This window comes from Hippocampus zosterae, chromosome 18 (genome assembly GCF_025434085.1).
Source record: "Hippocampus zosterae strain Florida chromosome 18, ASM2543408v3, whole genome shotgun sequence".
In the NCBI taxonomy this organism is placed as follows: Eukaryota; Metazoa; Chordata; class Actinopteri; order Syngnathiformes; family Syngnathidae; genus Hippocampus; species Hippocampus zosterae.
Window position 1 is genome coordinate 5,029,654 of NC_067468.1, and position 22,319 is coordinate 5,051,972.

Sequence of the window (22,319 nt, forward strand, 5' to 3'; positions counted from 1 at the left end):
TTTGGAAAGAGGTTTTAAAATCTCAATGAGTTTGTAACCTGCTTACCGGTAATTAAAGGATATTGACTGATTGAAATACTATTCACCATAGGGAATGACAAACAGGACCCATTTCTTGATCTTGAGAAACCTTTTCTTATGCATCTATCTATCCATTTTCTCGACCGCCTGTCCTCATTAGAATTGTGAGGATTGTTTCCACATGCAAAGGTTCGAAACTGATGGTGATGGTAGTCTATTGTTGTGGGGTTTTTTTTCAAATACATCATTCTTGAAAATGTGTTCCTTTTCTGTGAAGGAACAAACCTCTAAGTTATAGAAACACTCCTCCTGTGAACTGATTCGTATTTGTGTTGTATGTAGACAAGCAAACTTGTCATACATGTCAAATGCGATTTTAGCTGAGGACAATTTTAACACACAGCTGTCATTGCAAACACGATACGTGTATATATGTTTGCGCTTGCTGCATTTGATGATACTGAGATATGCATGAGCATTTGTATGCATCACGGTGCATCAAGGAATGAAAACCTGAGCACACATGAATTAGGTTACTGTTCTGTTTGATTCTGTTTGATTACCACAGCGACAAGCCACAGGGTGTCTTGGGTGTTTGCACGCAATCAACCAAGTAGCTCAATGGCCTCAATGGCATAGTTAGCGTGTAGAGATATGGGAATGGGAGAATGTCTCACCATATCACTGATACTGAGCAACATTTCCCAAAGAACATGAAGCATTGATTTTAAATAAGAGGCATGTTATATAGGGATGCATCTAAATAATATTTTGGTATTTGATATTCCTACTGAAAAGTCAACTGAATAATCGAACATTTATGAATACATGGAGAAGGAGAAAAACCCCCAAACATATTCCTCTTAATAACGAATAACCAATTGTTTATAGCCTAGCAAAAAACTTTTATTTTCTTCCCTAAAAATATTAGCGAGATTTGGTGCTATTAAACGACATGACATCAGAACTACAGTCGCGATTTTTCCAGCTTAAACAGCGCATTTTTCTAAGCCTGGTTTGTTAAAAATGAATCAGTAGAAGTTGCAACTGTGTCAGGCTTTCAGCATCCAAGTGTGAAGATTCATTTTCGCCTTTTAAATTGCTTTTGAAAAGTAGTCCGACGGCTGTTGCCAGCCTATATGGGGGCAATCACTTAGCAGCAATCAGTTGCTAGCTACTAACCGCTAATGCTGGCAACAAGCGCCATATAGAAACATGTCAACGTAATTAGTTTGAGGTATATCCTTAAATTGCAATTGATCATTATTTCAGGATGTCATTGTGTTGAAGTTGGGGGCAACAGTTGGTGATGAAAAATAAACAGGGCGCTAGCTACGAAGTTATCATGCATTCCCAGGATCAACTTAAAAATAGAAACGCACCAAGGCGCTGATGTATGTTTATTCCACGATTTGGAAATATTTTATTTTGAATTTGGCCTCCTCAGAATGGGGGGGGGGGGGGGGGGGCTCTACCGTCATGCACAGCATGAACAAATGTTCATGAAGTTGCACACCAATAAAGTGGGTACCTGAGGCAGAAAACAAATCCCCAAACATTTTTTTTTTCCTAATTGAAGGACTCAAATTATTCGAGAACTCGTTTTACCCCTAATGTTCTGCTTGGCTTCTTTGCATTGGGGCCAGGGCTTTATTTTCGACAGTGATACAGTGTGAGCAGATTATGCGTCATCCCTCGACTGTTATAGAGCTGATGCGTTCAAACAGAACATCAAAGAACACAAATGCCAGATAATCCAACACCCTGATAAAATCACAGTGATAATGACACAGTTAAAATAATGCCTTACACATACATGTACAAAACACAAAGAGCTTGTGACACGATTTGCTTCAGAATGGAAATCTATGTGCACCTTCTGACAGAAGAGAAACCGTGCCCACTGCAGCACCATTTCGTGGCTGTGAGTTCAAGAATGTGAAGACTTGACATCACAACAGGAATAAGCATACTCCGGATTTAACACTTGAACTCAGAAGACCTCAATTAGATAAAGTTTATGCTCCAATTTACTCGGAGACTCCTGCCTATACATTTCTTTCGAAACCCACTATTGAATCTAATAATTGACATTGACTGTACATGTGTACATGTTTCTCTGATAACCTGTTGGCCCAATCTTCACTTGACACAATTCCTTCTGACATTTTAATTCAAACGACTCTTCTAAACATGTAAACGAATAAATTGCCGGCAACACTGCCAATGTGAAATATCTCTCATCTGGAAATTTATTGATGGCGTGGAAAACAAAACAACGACCAACCTTTAGATTAATTACCCGAAGGTCTACAATCAAACTTAGTTGGTTGTGAAGAGCTAATCTAATTCGTTTGAAAAAGTTTGTTTCCCTTGCTTTGTTTAATTACAACACAGTCTATTTGATGTCTCATCATTCTTCATCTTAACAATGAGTTAAATGATGCCACTGAGTTTCTATGACAATATTCTGTGCAAGCTGTTGTTTTTTAATGATGCCATATGCCCGGAATTTTCATGTTTTCCTTCTATAAAAGACTCTTGAGGAGTATTATGTCAGGAAAATGGATGATTATTACTCAGGAAAAGCATCATTGTCTTCTCTCTCATTTTTACAGTTTAGTCATGCATTTATTTTAAACCATGCGGCAATATTTCAGACTAATTAAGATGTCTTTGAATGCAGGGTTACAACAAGCATGGCCCGCGTGCCATACGTGGCTTAGAGTGTTCTGTGCGGGACCTGCTGATGAATCAATTATGTGTGCGCTCATTGATGAAACAGAATGCATACATGGTCTTCCGAAAAGGTCAAGAGCAGCCACGGAGCAGAGCTGCATATTAAGTCAATAACTTCCACACCTTTTTTGTGTGTCCACAGCTCACATGTCACTGAAACACTAAAAATAGATTTACTTAATTTCCGGACTTTCTGAAGGCACTGGTAAGTTTACATGACTCGAAATCCACTGTGGGGGAGATGTTATTGTTGTATAAGTGTACTTCAAAAACCAGATTGAGACTGAAGTCGATTGAGACCTGGCTTTGCATCTCCTGTTATAACCAAATCTTACCCTCCAGACATACAGACATACTCTTTTTTTTCAACTGAAGACTAGCCCCAAAAAAAAACGGTGCAGCGTCTGCTGTGATGCGGACGTTGTATCGGTCTGTCGTGGTGAAGAAGGAGCTGAGCCAAAGGGCGAAGCTCTCAATTTACCGGTCGATCTACGTCCCAACCCTCACCTATGGTCACGAGCTATGGGTCGTGACCGAAAGAACGAGATCCCGGATACAAGCGGCTGAAATGAGTTTTCTCCGCAGGGTGTCCGGGCTCTCCCTTAGAGATAAGGTGAGAAGCTCAGTCATCCGGGAGGGGCTCAGAGTCGAGCCGCTTCTCCTCCACATCGAGAGGAGCCAGATGAGGTGGCTTGGGCATCTGATTCGGGTGCCTCCTGAGCGCCTCCCTGGTGAGGTGTTCCAGTCATGTCCCACCGGGAGGAGACCCCGAGGAAGACCCAGGACACGCTGGAGAGACTATGTCACCCAGCTTGCCTGGGAACGACTCGGGATCCCCCGGGGAGAGCTGGAAGAAGTAGCTAGGGAGAGGGAAGTCTGGGCTTCCCTGCTAAAGCTGTTGCCCCCGCGACCCGGCCCCGGTTAAGCGGTAGATGATGGATGGATGGATGGATCTATATTTGGCCGAAACCACTGCTATGGAGACCCCAGTTTTACATATTTATATTTCTTCACTTATATCACTTGAGCTTCAACTGCTATTTCTCACTCCACTCTCTATGCAGATTTGTGTCACGTTAACTGCGCTCTAATCCTGTATTAGCCTGCTTGGCTGCCTTTTTCTCTTCTCTAGAGACAGCGCTCACGTTTGCTCCTATAGATCGTCACACTCACACATTCAGTGCATGTATATCTGCCCCTCGCGTGTTTCATTTCTTTTTGTCCCTCTCTCTTCCCAGTATCACCGTGTGATGAACGGCACCTATCTCGCAGCGAGGAACTAATTATTCTCCATTAATCTGAGTCGTCACTATGGAAAACACTGCCAAATTGGAACAGGCCACATGACTCACTTTCACACCCGGAAAACCCACGCATCCACATCATAAAAAGCAGCCAGGCCGGATGCCACAGAATTGTGCTGGCGTCACTATGGCAACGGGCAGAGTGACGGTGTGCTCGTTCACTTTGTTAGAAGTTGAAGGTGCTTCACAAAATGTATCAAATAGGAGGCCCGTCGCTGTGGTCCATTCGTCAGTATTCATTTTAATCATGAGATCACGTTAAACCAGGTCGACAATGTTTGCTCATAAAATATGAATACAATGGAAATGAGTTTTATTCTCTGGAAGCGTTTGGAATTTGACCAACATTTGGGTGGGGGAGGGGGGTCCATTGGTTAGCGTGTCGACCTCACAATGCAAAGGCTTCAATTCCAGCGCCGGCCACCCTGTGTGGAGTTTGCATGTTCACCCTGGGCCTGCATGGGTTTTCTCCGGGTACTCCGGTATCCTCCCACATTTCAAAAACATGCATGGCAGGCTGATTGAACACACTAAATTGTCCCTGTGTGAGTGTGAGCGCGGACCGATGTTCATCTCTGTGTGCCCTGCGATTGGCTTGCAACCATTTCAGTGTCCCCCACCTACTGCCCGAAGACAACTGGCAATGGCTCCGGCACCCGCCGCGATGCTGGTGAGGCATAGCGAATCGGAAAATGGATATATATAAAACCTCCAGCCCGCCCTGACAGCACTGGGTAGCTCCTTCAGCCAGAGACTGTTACACCCGCGCTGCAAGAAGGAGAGATACCGCCGCTCATTCCTACCGACTGCTGTCAGGCTGCTGAATAAAAATAAAATTACATTCATTCATCTTCCGAGCCGCTTGATCCAGACTAGGGTCGCGGGGGTTGCTGTAGCCTATCCCAGCTGTCTCCGGGCAGTAGGCGGGGGACACCCTGAATCGGTTGCCAGCCAATCGCAGGGCACACAGAAACGAACAACCATTCGCACTCACACTCACACGTAGGGACAATTTAGAGTGTTCAATCAGCCTGCCACGCATGTTTTTGGAATGTGGGAGGAAACCGGAGCACCCGGAGAAAACCCACGCAGGCCCGGGGAGAACATGCAAACTCCACACAGAGCTGGAATCGAACCCGGTACCTCTGCACTGTGAAGCCGACGTGCTAACCACTGGACTACCGGGCCGCCCAAATAAAATTACATAAAAACAATTGTAAAGGGCACAGCCACCTTACCTATATCTATATTTATTTTGCACTTAATTGAACTGTGTACATTGAAACTGAAACATTTATTTTTGTGAATGCTAACACTTAGTTTTTCTTCTTTGTACCCCACAATTGTGCTGCTGTAGATTATAAATTTCCCCAGTGTGGGACAAATAAAGGATATCTTAATATTCAACAAATTTGTCTGTCCGACTGTCGGAGTGATCAAGTGCCAACTTACTCTGCCAGCTCCTCAAGGCTCCGGTACACATCGTCCTCATTCAAGGCTGTGTCTTCTGTGGGAAAAGGTCTGAAATATAAACGTAGTGTCAGAGGGTAAAATACACTTAAAAAAAAAAAAAAAAACAACAACAACAACAAGAAAGTGTTTGCGGCACTTTTCAAACTGTGTTTTCTGTCTGTCATGATTGTCACTCCCCTGTGGATCACACATTTGGGGTCGAAGCCATCAGTCATCAAAAACATTTTCAAAACATGTCAGCACACTGCTTGTGACAGATTTAAAAAAAAAAAAAAAAACTTGCCACAACCAACTTGGAACTGGATGTGAGCAGCAAAAGTATCATTTTTCTAGACAGATGGATAGGTGTATTCTGGATATTTCAAGGACTTGCAGAGGCACCCAAAAACAACAAAATAGACACCAGGAGTTTCCTCCAGACTAGTTGTCAACTATCGTGCCTCTGCAAGTCACACAGCCGACAATAAAAGCAGCCCAGCAAATCATACGTTTCACCCTGTCGTTGACGCACTGACTACAAAACGACTATTCGGAAGTGACGGTACATAAAAGCTAACGACTTAGTGATTAGCTCATTAAACATAGTGAATTTATTTCGAATCTGAGAGATGCGTGCTTCCCGCAAACATTCCCAAGTGCATGATTGCATCTTGGTTGGATTTGACTTTGTTCCCCCTGAGGCACTGATTGCTACAAATGAGAACCTATTACTTCAATGTCACGAGCAATTCAAAACTATTACGATCATTAAGGTGATAATGTCAACCACCGCAGTGAAAGTGAAATGCTAAATAAATATAAGGTTATTACAAAAGGTCTAAATTAGAAACATCAATCGGTGTTTGACTTTTACAATTCTGTCAGTAGAAACTAAATGTTTCTTTTTTTTTTTTCATGCTGGGGACTTTAAACCATCAAGACATTCCCCAAGAAGCTCACATAGCTTTAATTCATCAAACTTTAAAAGTGAACGTAAAGCATATTCCATTGTTTGTTTATCAATGATCTCGATGACATCATTGAAAGCGATTCAGCGTACAATTACATCATGAGGGACCCGGTTGTTTTATCCGAAATTGTTACGATTCAACAAAGCCAAGCCGCGTTTCCTCTTTGTAGGTTTATACAACGGGGGATCACTGCAGCTATTATTGGGTAAACATGCCTCCATCTTTAGAAGGTAATTAAACTGAATTCATCATTGGATTTTTTATTTATTTATTGTGCTGTGTTTTGTTCTACCAGGATACGCACTCAGGATTAATTTGAAAGATGCGTTCAATAGTATTGCTCAAGACTGTTCTTGTTATATTGGAACGTGTTTGGTGAGATTAGAAATTTCACTCAATTAACCCTTTTGGGGACAGCGGTTACTACAGTGGACAGCCTATCATGTTATCAGGTTACAGGGGATTATTAATGGTGCATGAGGGGGTTTAAAAAAAAGTTAATCTTCGGTCAAGTTGTGCCATCGCTGTCATTCATCCCCGCAATGACTAAGCAAGCCAAGCTTTTTCTAAATCATACGCTGAACTCAATCACCTTGAATTTGGTTTGACTTGACTAAAAGCTTTAATTGTGAAAATACGCACAAAAACTTCACGTGATTTATGCAAGTCTCATCACTACTGTTATGAGCACAACGCCGCAGCAGAGGGTGCGTCCTCCCGAGCGCAATAACACACCCACATTTGACGACCCCCTCCAATGAAATGCACACTATATTATAAGTTATTAATGGAGTCCCGCAGGGCAAAATTTAATTACATAGTAGTTTGTGGGTCCGTGCCCTTGCATCTATCACCTCGGTGTTGTTTTGCGGAGCCAAGCACTCTCCAATGCTGCCGTTTTCATTTCTACTAAATGGTGCAACAAGGTGCAATTGAACTATGTTTATAATTTCATCAGATCTCCTCTAACAGCCTGTCTCTTGGCTATACACCGTCATTATTGGCTTTGCGGTTGGTTGTTGGAGTTGTTGCTTCATGTTTTTTTTTCCAAGTCGACACACTGCGTCCTCCTTTTCAGAAGTAAACTGTTTACTTCCCCAAAACTCACTTTTCTCGATGCTTCTTTACGACTTCTCCAAGGCCCTGTTCATGTTGTGTGTGCATGTTCTCCCCACGCTTGCAGAAGTTCCAAAACCATGCATCTTAATAAAAGAACGAAAATGTGGGCGTGAATGGTTGTCTCTGTTTGATGTGGCAATTTGCGGGCAACCAGTCTAAAATCTTCTTCGTCTCATACTCAAAGTCAGCTGGGTGTCATAGAAATGGGGTAATGGATGGGTGTTTTCAGAAGAAAAGTAATATCAGGGCAGTTTTTAAAATGTGATTTCAATGTCAACTATTTTATCTTTAATATACTCTAGATATTATTATTCTAATCCAGCATTGACTCATTTTTGGTTGCATTACGGAATACCCCCCTAGTCTATTTTAGCATCTTCAATATCAATGCCAGTGGCGTGCGTCAGGCCTTCAAGGCCTTCTCTGCAGGCCCAAACACTCTCAGTATCACATTTACAACTTACATTCAAAGGCAATCATATATCCATCCATCCAACCATTTTCCGATCCGCTTTATCCTTACAGAGGTCGCAGGGGGTGCTGGAGCCTGACTCAGCGGTCTTCAGGCAGGAGGCGGGGGACACCCTGAACCGGTTGCCATTCAATCGCAGGGCACACAGAGATGAACAACCATCCACGCTTACACTCACACCTCGGGACAATTTAGAGTGTTCCATTAATCTGCCATGGATGTTTTTGGAATGTGGGAGGAAATCAGAGTACCCGGAGAAAACCCACGCAGGCATGGGGAGAACATGCAAACTCCACACAGGGAGGCCGTAATCATATTTCAGCTATGATGTGTTGCCATGGAAAATTATTTTGCCCAGTGCCTTCAGAATCTCAAGTGCTGGTGTTGACCACACATGCACAGTAGAAATAGCTGTTTCTTTGTTTTACCAATCAAATTTTCGATTCACTACTCTGCGAAGGCTCTGAATGACAAGTCCTCTAATCGGTTCAGCTACGTTTAGCCTCCATTTGTTTCAGCTTAAAATGGGCATCAAAGATTGATGTATGGGGAAGGATGATGTCCGTTTGTCTTTATAAAAAAAGGACATCTAACAGTGTTGCTGGGTGGCTTGTTCCAATTCTGAAATATTTTGGGGGTCTTTCACAGACTGGCAGTAGCAACTAAAGAAGAGCTCCTGCCTCTGAATCAGCATTTCGAGTAAGTACGATACATTTTTTTTACATTGTAACAAAAGATCTTATTGTCACGATTCGGTTTAGGGAGCAACAGGTGGCACTGTAGAGCTCCCCTGGCAGCTGCACACCTGTTGGTCATAGGTAATCAGGCCTATAAAAGGACTCCTGCCCGCACTCTCAGTGTCGGTCATTGTTGCTTTTGCTACTGTCATGTTTGGTTGAGTCATGTTTTGGTTGCTGTTTTTGTTTTATCTTCAGTCATGATTTTTGTTTGCTACTTTGGACTTTGTTTGCTTAGGATTTAGTTTTCTGTGTTTTATCAATACACATCTTCAAATACACCCTGCTCCTCTCTCCTGCCTGCTTTTTGGGGTCCAAAACCACCATGCCACGTGACAGTTATGCAATTTCTTTTGTCTCCAAAGGTTTAAATTAGCTGTTGCCAACCTTCTATGTTGCATCTTAAAACAAGATTTGGTATTCTCTTCACTTGCACCAAAGGTCGTAATGTCTCAGTTGAAGATAAAATTTACAGACATTTTTTTCTTTTTAAAAAAAATCCCTGAATATGTAGTATACGTAGTGATTCACTGCTGACTTGCATGCGGCTTTGCTCGTTTGGTAATAAATGCCAGTTTGCTTTGTTGTACAACATGATACATGTATTGATCAGATTATATATTGCTTCCTTCAAGAGATTTGCGCTGAGAAATGAAAGGAATGCGACTAGCCAAACTCTTGCAGGCTTTGCTTTCTTCCTGCCAAGCCCTTTTTTTATTAATACCATAAATTTAACAAATCCCTAACCATGTTGAATTTTCCTCAATGTCGATAAAGTAAATTCCGACATAAAGGGAATTGTTGGCACGTGTGTGCAGGGCAGAGGCGAGGTGAGCCCTAGCCATTGATCAGCTACTGTCAGAGAGCAGAAATGCAGCGTAGTTATTAGATGGGAATACGGCTCAAATGGGCGACCATGGAAGGGGCTTCGTGTCCCTGGATGCAACTTTGCTTCTGCTACGCTCAATAAATCACTAACGCTCAAGCCAGCTTGCACACGTTGCTACTTATTCCCTCTGTCCTTTCCGGGCTTTTAAATACGGGCTGGGAGTTTCCTTCCTTCAAAGTCACCTTTTCTCGCCAAGTACTTTTTATGTCATGGTTTGTAACAACATTTCCTGTCGAATTCGATCATGTTATTTATTGAATGAAACATGGCGGAAAATACCTGTTCAGTGTGGCAAACGGTGAAGATTGAACAAATGACCAAAGAATATGACACAGCCAAGGGATAACAACAATCTAGTGACTGTTCTGTTTTACTAAAACTTTCTCCACTTTCTTTGTCGGTGAAAATTATTTGAAGTGATTTGATTTTTTTTTTTCTTCTCTTGGGCTTTATTCCCATCGTTGGGAACAGAGAGGACAGCACAAAGCAGATGGCAGCAAACCAACAGGAAGCCTTCATTTCTAAATAGAGCTGGCATCACCCAACACGGTGACAGACACATGAACTACCCAAGCCACGATGCACTGAGCCCGCGTCAAAGGCGAGATCAATGAGTCTCGACAGGATGTCGATGGGCATGTCTGTGGCATTGATACAAAGAGATTTAACGTAGCCACCAGCTCTCTGGTCACTTTCAAGATCAATGCGCTGCCTGATGTGTGCTTTCTGTAAGCATTATTTGAGACAACAGGGCAATTATCTGGCAGCAAACCTCCCAGTTTGAGAAGCTGCAACTGGAGAATGTCTTTTTAAAATATATGTGTATATATATATATGTGTATATATGTGTCCCATATATCTGCCAAACATGAAGGCAAGATATATATATAGTATTTTTTAATTAATTTTCAAACATTGCAGTGTGCATCATTTTTTCTAAAAATCAAATCAGATCAAAACAAAAGATCCACTTTCAAAAGATCAACTTCAGCCTTTTTATTTTGACGTCATAACGACTTTGTGAGAGCCTGTCAAGGACTGTTAGTGAGCCCGATGGGGCCCATGGGCCATCTCCTGCCCAGGTGTGGGTTAAAGACAAGTTTTGTTTTTGTTTCAAAGTTGTTTACTAAGGTGCCTTACACTCTATTCAGACTCGTAACTCCCAGAGTGATAATTACGAGCATGTCACAAATTTTCACAGTTGAAAATGTTTTTAGGGCGGCCCGGTAGCCCAGTGGGTAGCACGTCGACTTCACAGTGCAGAGGTACCGGGTTCAATTCCAGCTCCGGCCTCCTGTGTGGAGTTTGCATGTTCTCCCCGGGCCTGTGTGGGTTTTCTCCGGGTGCTCCGGTTTCCTCCCACATTCCAAAAAACATGCATGGCAGGCTGATTGAACACACTAAATTGTCCCTAGGTGTGAGTGTGAATGCGCATGGTTGTACGTCTCTGTGTGCCCTGCAATTGTCTGGCAACCGGTTCAGGGTGTCCCCCGCCTACTGCCCGAAGACGTCTGGGCTCCAGCACCTCCCGTGACCCTAGTAAGGATTAAGCGGTTCGGAAAATTGATGGATGGAAAATGTTTTACAAATGAATTGATAAATGTGAGTTGCTGAACATTTTACATGGCTCAGGATTTGAGTTTCAAGGTAAACGAGTTTCCAGCGCGGTCAGACATCATCAATTTTATCACCTCACACAAACAGGCAGTGCGACCAGCCGGAAGTTAGCGGCTTGACTCGTGTTTATTAATAGCAAGAGACCTGAGCTCGCTTTCTCTGTCACTCTCTTCTTCCTTCATTTCCTGGTGTGGCTCCTAATGGGCGCGCACCATCAACTCATTACTCAGACAGATAAAATGGCTTTTTATGTGGTGCTCGGGCTGCCGAGCTTCAAGTCGTTGGAGAAAATGAAGAGGAATCAGAAGCCCATTTAAGGGCTGATAAAAGCAGGGTGAATGATTTTATGTTTCTTTATTGTATGAGAATAATGGTGCCGGCAAACGTTGGAGTCTGTGATTTAGGAGGCGAAAGGCAGATATCGGAGCTGTTGATTTCAGATTTCTCCAGCTACACTAAAGTACAGCACTGTTTCAACATCAGGTGAAAATTAAGAAACAATATTTTGCAGCAACAAAATGATAGTCACTAATCGGCCTTCGGTGTAAATTCATTTTAAAGGTGCAGCCTGGATGATCAGTTCCCAATTCTTCGTACCATATTTTCTGCGTACCATATTTCTATAAGGCACGCCTTCAATGAATGGCATATTTCAAAACTGTTTTCATATATAGGGTGCATTGCATTACAAGGTGCATGGAACAGAAGCTACAATAGTGGCTGCAGTTGCGCTATGCATCCACTAGATGGTGTTACGCTAAAGTGAATACAATACAATATCAATAAACAAACGAAACAAAAAAAAACCACTACAGTTGTATTTATGGAGAGCCTTCACAACCAAAAAAGGCAAGAGAACAAACATGGACATAGAAATCCAAATGCATTGCAAAACAAAAAATGGAAGACAAATGTTATGAAGACAATTGATTCAACTAAAAAGGCACACAAACATTGTGGGCACACATCCACAAGGGGCGAAATATCCTTAGAAGTCTTGCTTGTCTCCTTCTTCCTTTGTTTGGTCAGTAGATAAGTATGCATTTCGTATTATCATAGTTTCATAATGGCTGTGCAGAGTTCATAAAGTAGCGGTTTGTTTGAGTGTGTGTTGGCGAATGCACATGCCAATTAGTGTCGGGCAGAACCCTTTTAGGTTACAATTGGCTCCTGCTAATAATCAGCAGTAGATTGCATAGGAATACACAAACAGGGTAACAACTCAGTGGGGAATATATAGACTGCATAACACCATACATAAGGCACATCGGGTTATGGGGCACACTGTAGGCTTTTGGGAACATTTTAGGTATGTCTTATTGTGCGGAAAACACGGTTTAAAAAAAAAAAGGGAATTCACACATTGAAATTGTTTCCCTGGCAGATGTTGGAGAGCCTCCTGATTACTTAACTGGTATAATAAATGATGAGTTACAAATGAGACTTTACCTGATGCCTTTGATTTGTGAAATACTGTGGTGGGAGATCCTCGATAGAGTGGAGATGACCTGAAATAATAAGATGATAAAAGACACTTGAAACAAGGTCATAGTTAATTGACAGTGCAGTCAATATAATTCTTGCTCATGTGATAGAAAATCTGACATTCTTCAAGAAATAGAAAAATCGCATCAGGATCAAAACAAATTCAACTCAACATACTCAACCACGCAGAAAAGCAAGGCGAAGGTGCAATGCTAAGATGGATAAGAATAAACCACAAAGACGAGAGCTTTTGATTAAAAAATAACATCTGAAACACTGACGCAAAATGTGCAAATTCCAAAAATGACCACACACTTTGACCAAAATCAAGACAATTAGCATGAACAGCAAATGTCTTCCACAGCCAACTATCAGTCTCAATCTTAATAAATGGCACTTAATGTACTTCATCTTCTATAGTTATCGACAATTTTAAGGCAACCCCCCCCAAAAAAAATTAAAAAACTAAAATTGGTCGTTCTCTCAACCTGGATCATCTTGCAGAAAAAAAAAAATCCAATAACTCCAAACCGGCAAACTATCTCATTGGGAACGTGACACTTCCCATTCATTCACTCACAGAAATTTGATCTGTGAGTGAATGAATCACTTGAGAAATTGCATTGCAATCAGCCACGCTGAAAACACGTGGAAATATAGTTTGCATCATATTAGGGGGGCATTTCTATCAGAACCGCACTTCACTGCAAACTATAAATCAGGATGAATTCATTTGACTGATAGATGAGCACATAGAGTTGTGTGTCATCTAGAGGCGTTGATTTATAGATTCGATAGATCTCAGACTTGTACTTTTTCTTGATTGTCACATTTATTGAGGCTGTCAATCACTTGACTCGAGGTTTAATGATATTTCTCTCTTAGAGGAATAGATACAATGGTACTTTTGATGAACCGCCGTATGTGTAAGTTTGCATTGCTCACAGTGGAAATGATATTGAATGCAAACAAACTGCAAATCTACTGGAAAAAATCCTGCATTTGTCTCACAATTTTTATTTAATTTTTTTTTTACATAGTGTATTCTTGGTTAGTTTGTGCCCAATTGCTCAAAGTAATTTAGCACATTGTTAAAATGTTCATATTTAGATCAGATGATTGAATGCTGCCTTTAAATTTCATGCAAGAACTCCTTTATGGTTGAGGACTACAGATGGCGCGCTTGCACGGTCTGCAGATGCCAAGTTGAGAACGACGGGGGAATCGCCACCGTACAAACAGTGTGCGCACGCACGCACACACACACACACACACAAACACACACACACACACACACACACACACACACACACACACACACACACACTCCAGATCAGAAACCCTGCCTCGGACGCCTCATTAACCACCGGTGGGTGTGTTTCGGCTTACACCACCGTGGCAATGCCAGATGCCTCCTCAAGCAGGAGGCGAAAATTGTCATCTCAAGCACTCTTGCTTGGCAGGTGTGTCAGACATTGGCTCTTGTCCCTCAGCGCACACAATGCATGCATCTCAAAACTAAGAGCCTTTCCATCATTTGACGTGAAAGACAAAGATCGCCACTTCAGTGCTAATTGTCTTGAGTGCACTTATACAAGTTGATTGTATGTTTAACGGGCTTTTTTCATGAAGCCCGGTGATGACATTGAGCGTGCATTTATCACATGCTCCACCTGGCAGATGAAGATGAAGTGATTATTCCAGTGTGGCTAATCCTGTGTAATTATCATGTTCATTCTTAACGGTAGGCTGGCCCGATGGACCAGCGGCTAGTGCGTCGACCTCACAGTGCAGAGGTTCCGGGTACAATTCCAGCTCCGGCCTCCTTGTGTTGAGTTTGCGCGTTCTCCCCGGGCCTGCGTGGGTTTTCTCCGGGTAGTCCGGTTTCCTCCAACATTCCCCAAAAAAACATGCATGGCAGGCTGATTGGACAGTCAAAAAAATCAGTAGGCGCCCCCCGCGACACTTGTGAGGTTAAGCGGATCAGAACATGGATGGATGGATGGATTCTTAATTATTCCAATATGAGGCCTGTCCATACCATACCATTATGCACATGTGTTGAATTTTGTTGTTGAAGTCAACAACAGTTTTTTTTTTGTTTAAATCATGAAAGATAAAGCCATTTTACGGTTGCAAGGAGAATTGGCCCCGTCGTTATTCGTACAATATTTGTTTGGTAACTTTCTTTGTTGAAGAGTGACAAGACAATACACTTTCGACAGACATGGCTCAAACTGCACGAATTTACATTCCACAGACAGGGCAGCTGATTAAATCAATCTAAGCACAGATGGATCGAATCTGCAGGCGTCGATCCAGAGAGGTCAAAGCACGGCCAAAGGCTGCTTGGCCTGCGGTGACAAGACCGCGTGCCAGCATCGAGCATCTTGAGGTGGTTTACGCGTTTCACAGTGAAAAGTCGAGAACATCCTTGACTTTAGGCAAGTAAACAAAACAATGGCCATTTTTCATCCGCGTTTGATGTGTTTGTGCTGAAGTCTCGTGACGTTGTCACAATAAATGCTAATTTGGCAATCTGTTTGCTGGGGAGTGTGGATGGCGTGTTCCCACGTTGTGATTAAATCATGATTATCATTTTTGGTCTCAAATTAGTTATAGCGGATGTGTTTTATTAAATAGGAGCAATCTAACCTGACTACATCGGTGGAATTTGGAAGAATGGAGGCACATTTTTGTGTTTTGTACCGTACCTAGGGCAAAATATTGCTGAAATATGTTTTAAGGAAATTCAATTTTTGCTGCAAAATATTCCAGTTGTCGTACAGGACGCAAAATATCAAATCCCTTCGAAGTTCTGCTTCAATGGTGTTAAATTGGAACCCCAAAAAGTCAAAGCCAAAAAGTTGATAAGTCAAAACAATGCTCTCGGTTACATTCAACAAAGCTTACCTTCAACAGTCTACCGATTAAATAAACATTTTGGTGCCACATTTCTTTTGGGGATTTTCTCTCCGCCTCAGTTTCTGTGATCCTTCCCACCTCAAATATAGTCTGTGCACCCCTTTTATGATCCTTTGGTTCAGGCAGAGCCCGGGAGTCTTTACACGTTATTAATTTCCCTCTCATCTCATTCTCCCCAGGGGGTCTTAACGCTGTGGCTAGCCAAAGACTAAAGCTTCTCTTACCCCTCTAGGAATATCAAAAAAGACACACAACAGACAGATATCTTAAGTTCCCAAAGCCCAAACTTTACCTTATCCACCAACACGTAACCTCATCGCAATTTCCCCCACCCACATTTGACCCTGTGCATAATTAAAGTCACATGGAAAGTCTCCTTGTTGTTGTTGTTTTTTTTTTCTTTGCATTCGGGCAGCACGCAACATTTGCAATCCATTGTATTTTGTGCATGTAACTCTGCACCAATGAACTCCATCTTTATCCAGCTCTCTGAAGGTTGACTTCAGAAGTGGAAATTCACCTGTGGCGGTCTCGAAAAGAATATCGCAAGGGTGAGTGTCAGCGGGAAGTAGGATGGCACATTAATTGGCGTATATTAGAACTGTATTTTGAGGCCAAGTGTTTGCGATGCCAACACACTCCACCCCTACATGAGGCCAGATTGACCACATGTGAGACACAATTAACCCCTCAATGGTGTGCAACCAACCAGAGGACAATCAGGGCCACATCTGCCCTACTCACCATGACTTGGCAAACATGCATTCTTGTCAGGTTGACTCAAATTAAGTTAGAGGGCAAAGACATCTCACTATATAAATCCGAAAATATGATGGGAAGAGCTTTTGGCAGTCCTTCTTCGTTGTTGTTGTTGTTTTTAAGAGTCAGTCACTGCACTTGCAGCAAAAAATCGATGAATGTGTGTTTTCCATTTCCCACACTTTCTCTTCGAATAGCTCACGCCTTGATCGTGTGATATATTTATGGAGTCTTCACACTTTGAGAGAAAAACATTGGTCTGCTCAGGGCCAGCCTGCCAAAGTATCGTGTGGGATACAGCAAAAGATGAAAATAGAGCTGAGAACAGATGGATAAGTGGGAAACCCTGCATGCCCAACATAAATAATCGACAGATAGCATAGCAACTGTTTGAGTCCGTGTGTTTGTGTGTTTGCCGTCCCGTTGACCTCTCAAACCTTCCCTCGTCAATTTTGACACTGCCCTCAGGAACTCTCTATCATCTGCCTTTAATAGTTCGGTTTTATGTCTGGAGATGAAATGTGATGACCATATCCAATGTTTCCTCACGTACACTGGCCACAAAGGGATGCCCATCCTGCTAAATTCACGTTGCACAAAAACGGTGTAAACTTTACAACAGCTGTCCCTGACAAGTAAACATAATTGTCTTAAATTTCACACACCACAGAGAAAATGGCTCCCAAGTATGCTGCTAAAGTTTAATGGTTACATAATATTGATGAGTTGAGACATTAAAAATGAAGCCAATGCCTCTGCTCTCAAATGATATGCGTATCTCCAATGATTATGTAATACCATGCCTCGCTGAAGCATGGAGGCTACTTTATCCAGCAATCTTCCAACACCTCTGCGTAAAGAATCCGGTGGCTGGAAGTTAGCCCACAATGTGAAAATCCCCACGACACGACGTGGTAGCCAACAGCTATGTCGAGAGCTAACAGGCGCCTCAGCTGACGTATGGGTGGAAGGCTCGTCTACAGTGTCAATCCCGCGTTTGGGAATCTAAATTATGACATTAAACTGTTCTGTAAATGCTGACATCGGGATCGGTGGATACTGCATAGTACTCATTCTGTTCGCTGTTTGTCAGCAACTATCTTCAAACATGAATAACATTTTAGAAACACATTTCTGAATTCACTTTGCAGCGGCTAGGAATTAAATCAAGAGAAAACTGGATTGGAAGATATTTCATCCACGATAGCCCACCCCCACCCCCACCCTCCTTGCATACATTTCCAGTGACAAATCGTTCATGTTAAAAGTTGCTCACTGCCATCGGGAGCTTGGGCCTGCATAAATCCTGATTGCAGTCAGATTGGCACTTGCCACATTGCACTAAATCCCCCCTCAAAGCAGGCCTTCTATCCGCTTGATTACACCCGATTTCACTATACAAGAAAAGCCCCTGGTCTGGCAAGTACTGCTGACCTCAAGACTCCATTTCACATCGGTGCCACGTGAAATGACTGTTAACCTACAGAGGGCACTCAGTCCACACTTTTAAAATTACAGAACTCGCATCTCTGATAGAAACTGTTCTGTTCACATGAAGTTGATGACTTTGGGCACACTTCCTACAACCAGTAATATGAATTATTGATGTGATTAAGCGCTGCGGATCAGTCTTAGGCTTCTTTAGCATGAGGACCTTGAACATTGATTCGATCTTGAAGGCGGGGTTGGTGAGGGGGGGGGGGCGTGGGGTCAACGGTGCCTAATTTGTGTAAATAGTTCTTCAAGACGACATCTGCCAATATGCTGCAGCCATGTCCGTGACCTGCTTCATTTCACGCCACATCACCAACACGCAAACCCGCTCACCTATGTGCACCCGTGCAATTCACGGCATTCAGCCAACAGACAGTATCGGCACACACAAAGGTCAGCGTGTTATGCATTGAGTACACATTTGTGCAGTTTGTGAAGGCACATTCCCAAATCAATGGCACATTACTGTCGATCCTGCAGGGCATACAATATTAGCAAAGACATTTTTTTTTTTTTTTTTTTTTTTTTTCCAAGATGGCGCCCGAGTAGGCAGCCTTCGGCAAGTGCTCTTCAAGAGCCTTGCTTTTTTGTTCTTTTTTGCTGTTTTTGTCTTTTGTTTTGTCACATGTTGTTTGTTGTTTGATCGTGTGGACCTGATATGGACTGTTTTCAGCGCTTTTTGGCCACGACATTCGTCAAAGGAGCAGTATCTGTGCTTGGTGGTTGCGCCTTCTCGGCAGCACGCCTGTACCAGCACAGATTTTGATTGGGACGAATGTCGGCGCCATTGACTGTCGGTGCTGGACAGACCTGGGGCGCTTGTGTTTTTTGCGCCAGTAATGGTCAGCATTTTTCACAACCCCGATTTGTTCAGTGGCTATGTCAGCGCTGTTGGACAGTTGGCGTCGGTGCGGCTGGATGGATGGCCGCTGAAGTTGAGGATGAGGAGAGAGGAGCGTTGGCGAAGAGCACCGATGCGTATTTGGAACCGTGAGTCGCCGCTTGGAATTGAAGTGGATTTCCATGGGACAGGAGAAGTGAACCAATCTCTTTTTTCGTCAATGGATGCTACAGCTTCTTGTTGACTTTGAAACTTAGCTTGTAGCCGACGTGTGCTCATTTTGAGCATGACGTCTCTGATCCACTGGTTAAAGGACACTTTGATTCTCTCCTCTTTCATCTCAAACCGCTTCAAACAACAAAGCGTGTGACGGAAAAGTGGTTAGGACTGCACGACTGTTTGTGTTTTATGTTATGTGTTGTGTTTATTATTTTACTTTATGTTAACTGTTTTGTAAAGCGCTTTGTTACAGCTGCCGCTGTTGTGAAAGCGCTATATAAATCAGAATGTATTGTATTGTATTGTATTGTAAGACACGTGCACCCATGAGATGAGTTTTAAGGGAAGTTAATCCAAGTGTCGGAAAGGAACGAGGAAATTGTGGGAGGAATCCGAAAAGCAGTTGGACCATTCATGGTACACTCACTGCGATTTTAGAAAAATGATCCATGACACTCCTTAAATGGGTTGAACGAATCATGCGATGAAGACAACCATGTAATTCCTATGAATGGCAATCCGTACAACCAAATTAAAATGTATTTTTGTGTGACTGAGCTATTTTTAAGATGGATTCAAAGTTCAAGGTATGCAAGAATTAGATCTGATGTGCAACTTCTCACTCATGTGCAATTGTGAAATGACATGAGCTCCCAAGCACACCCTCAAAATGTACAATACAATACAAGCAAATCAGCGTTTCGGCTTGAAAAAGGGTGGTTAGGACTAGTCAGCACAGCAAAAGCAATATGAAAATGGTTTTAAAGGAGGCAACTAACGGCTTTGTTAAAAAAAAAAAAAAACTATTTCCATGGATCACTTTACACCCAATTAATTATCATGGTAACAGCAAGTTACCAGCAGTCATGGCTACGTCTCATGTCGTCATGTTACCATGATGACAAGAGACGTAGCTAGGGCAATGAGATTTGTCAAGCAACTAATGTTTCTGAAGTAGACGAGAGACTGAAGAAAGTCACTTGTGAAGACAGTACTTCGTCACCAAGCCACTGAATTACATTTGGAGGATCAGAGCACGAGGTGCATGCAGCGCAAACACATCATCAAAGGCAAATACCCCCTCTTTGACGTTGACAACATTGACAAACATTTGAGGTTGTGCCAGGCACTCCAACTACTTGTGTAAGAAATTTAAAAAGTACATTTTCCACCATGGGCAGCCCGGCAGTTTCTATCACAAGGTCAAAATTGTCCTTGGGTGTGAGTGTGAGCGTGGATGGTTGTTCGTCTGAGTGTGCCCTGCAATTGGCTGGCAACCGGTTCAGGGTGTCCCCCGCCTGCTGCCCAAAGACAGCTCGGATGGGCTCCAGCACACCCCGCGACCCTTGTGAGGATAAAGCGGTGCAGATAATGGACGGATGGATAATAATAATGGCAAGTGTTGCTGCACTACTCAAGAAACTCAGGAGACATAATTAGCGGGTTAGTGCTTAAATTATTATTATATATTTTTTTTCCTCGACATGATTGCTCTGATCTTTTCTTAGTATATCACACCGGCGTCTCCTTAGATGTCTGCCGCATGGATGTCAAAATAATCTTCGCAAAAGTGTGGTGAAGAGTTCGAGTCAAGGTTAATAAGAGGCTCGGGCGTTGTGAGAAACTTGTGAAAAGACGATGTCTGGCTCACTTTATGTTCCAACCAGTTTGATCACGGCCGCGATTTGATAACTGAGGCCACAATGGCAGCTGACAAACCAGTATGAGGGAGTGATATCGAGCTGCAGGGGAAGGGAGGAGGATGCCTTCACGGGGTTACCTTGAATAAACTAACAGAAAGAAAACAAACCTGCAAATATATGTCCTACAGGATTTGTTTGGGTTTTTTTAAAACTGGAAAATAGTCTGGCTGCAGGCAGTGAGCACTTGTTTTTTTTTTTTATTAACTGCGGGTTAATTGTGGCAAGAAAGAGCAGCTAACATCACTGCTACTTTTGACAGCCTCTATGTTCAATGGTCAAACAAAACAAACAAACCAAAAAAAAAACGAGACAAGAGAAGACACTTTTGACACCTGAGAGTTAACACCGAGAGTTACAAATGTCAAATTCGATTACGTCGAGCGGCAACAACGTTTGCGGTAACATATTTTAATGTAACCACTTTGACTTTATTTATGATTTTTTTTTTAAATAAATCATGTGGTTAGACTACAAGACGGAACGGTAACAACAATTGAGCCTTACGCATATGCAATCTAGAATTCTCATGCTTTGCGGCGCGACGGCGGCGTTTGCCATAAAACACATGTGCAGATCACGGTTCAACAGCAGACAGCTGGCTGATTTCAGAAAATCCAATTAGCCAGTCATACAGCCAGTTGCGGTGAGTCGACAGAAAGAAAACTGCTGTCACTACAGGCAAAATGTGCGCAATCATAACACTTGGTGATTTCATTCAACTCGCAGCCATAATCATCAATTATAAAACATGGTGTCATAATTGTAAATCAGCCAACTGTTATAGTCGCTTCAACCCAAAGCAAGGAGCAGTGGCAGGTACGTCTGTCTGTCAGTCATCATTCTGTCATTCTTCCAGGCCGGCATGATCGTTACATTTTGTGATCCAAAAAGCCTTGACCAAAACCTTGACCAAAAGGATGCAATTTAAAAAGATAAAAATGAAATGTCATCATTTTTCGCCTCTATGTTGATGTTAACTTGCTTTGAAATCAGTCCTATGTTTTGGAAGCCGTTTTTTTTTTCTTCTTCCAAATGGGATTTCAGATTTGTCCACTGGGGGGTGCACATCAGAGCTGAAGACGACGCTGATGGGAGACAAGGTTTTAAGCAGGTTAGAGCCCGGTAGTCCAGTGGTTAGCACGTCGGCTTCACAGTGCAGAGGTACCGGGTTCGATTCCAGCTCCGGCCTCCCTGTGTGGAGTTTGCATGTTCTCCCCGGGCCTGCGCGGGTTTTCTCCGGGTGCTCCGGTTTCCTCCCACATTCCAAAAACATGCGTGGCAGGCTGATTGAACACTCTAAATTGTCCCTAGGTGTGAGTGTGAGTGCGAATAGTTGTTCGTTTCTGTGTGCCCTGCGATTGGCTGGCAACCGATTCAGGGTGTCCCCCGCCTACTGCCCGAAGACAGCTGGGATAGGCTCCAGCACCCCCCGCGACCCTAGTGAGGATCAAGCGGCTTGGAAGATGAATGAGATGAATGAGTGATAAAGGGCAAAGTAGGGATCATGGAAGGAAACTGGATTTCATCTCGTGTGGGAGTACCGTGTTGATGATGCTATTACTTCGACGGTAT

General features: G+C 42.8%; 1 protein-coding gene across 8 annotated transcripts in view; it reads right to left on the reverse strand.

Annotated features, from left to right (window-relative positions):
- The window catches only part of vav2 (vav 2 guanine nucleotide exchange factor), a 147,819-nt gene that overhangs the window by 34,323 nt on the left and 91,177 nt on the right, over positions 1–22,319 (reverse strand). For all 8 annotated transcript variants that reach the window (XM_052050249.1, XM_052050248.1, XM_052050245.1 and 5 more), the window contains exons 3-4: positions 12,771–12,829; positions 5,517–5,585 (exon numbers count right to left, since the gene is read on the reverse strand). In XM_052050249.1, the coding sequence (XP_051906209.1) occupies positions 5,517–5,585; positions 12,771–12,829 (128 nt within the window). The remainder of the gene's footprint in view (positions 1–5,516; positions 5,586–12,770; positions 12,830–22,319) is intronic.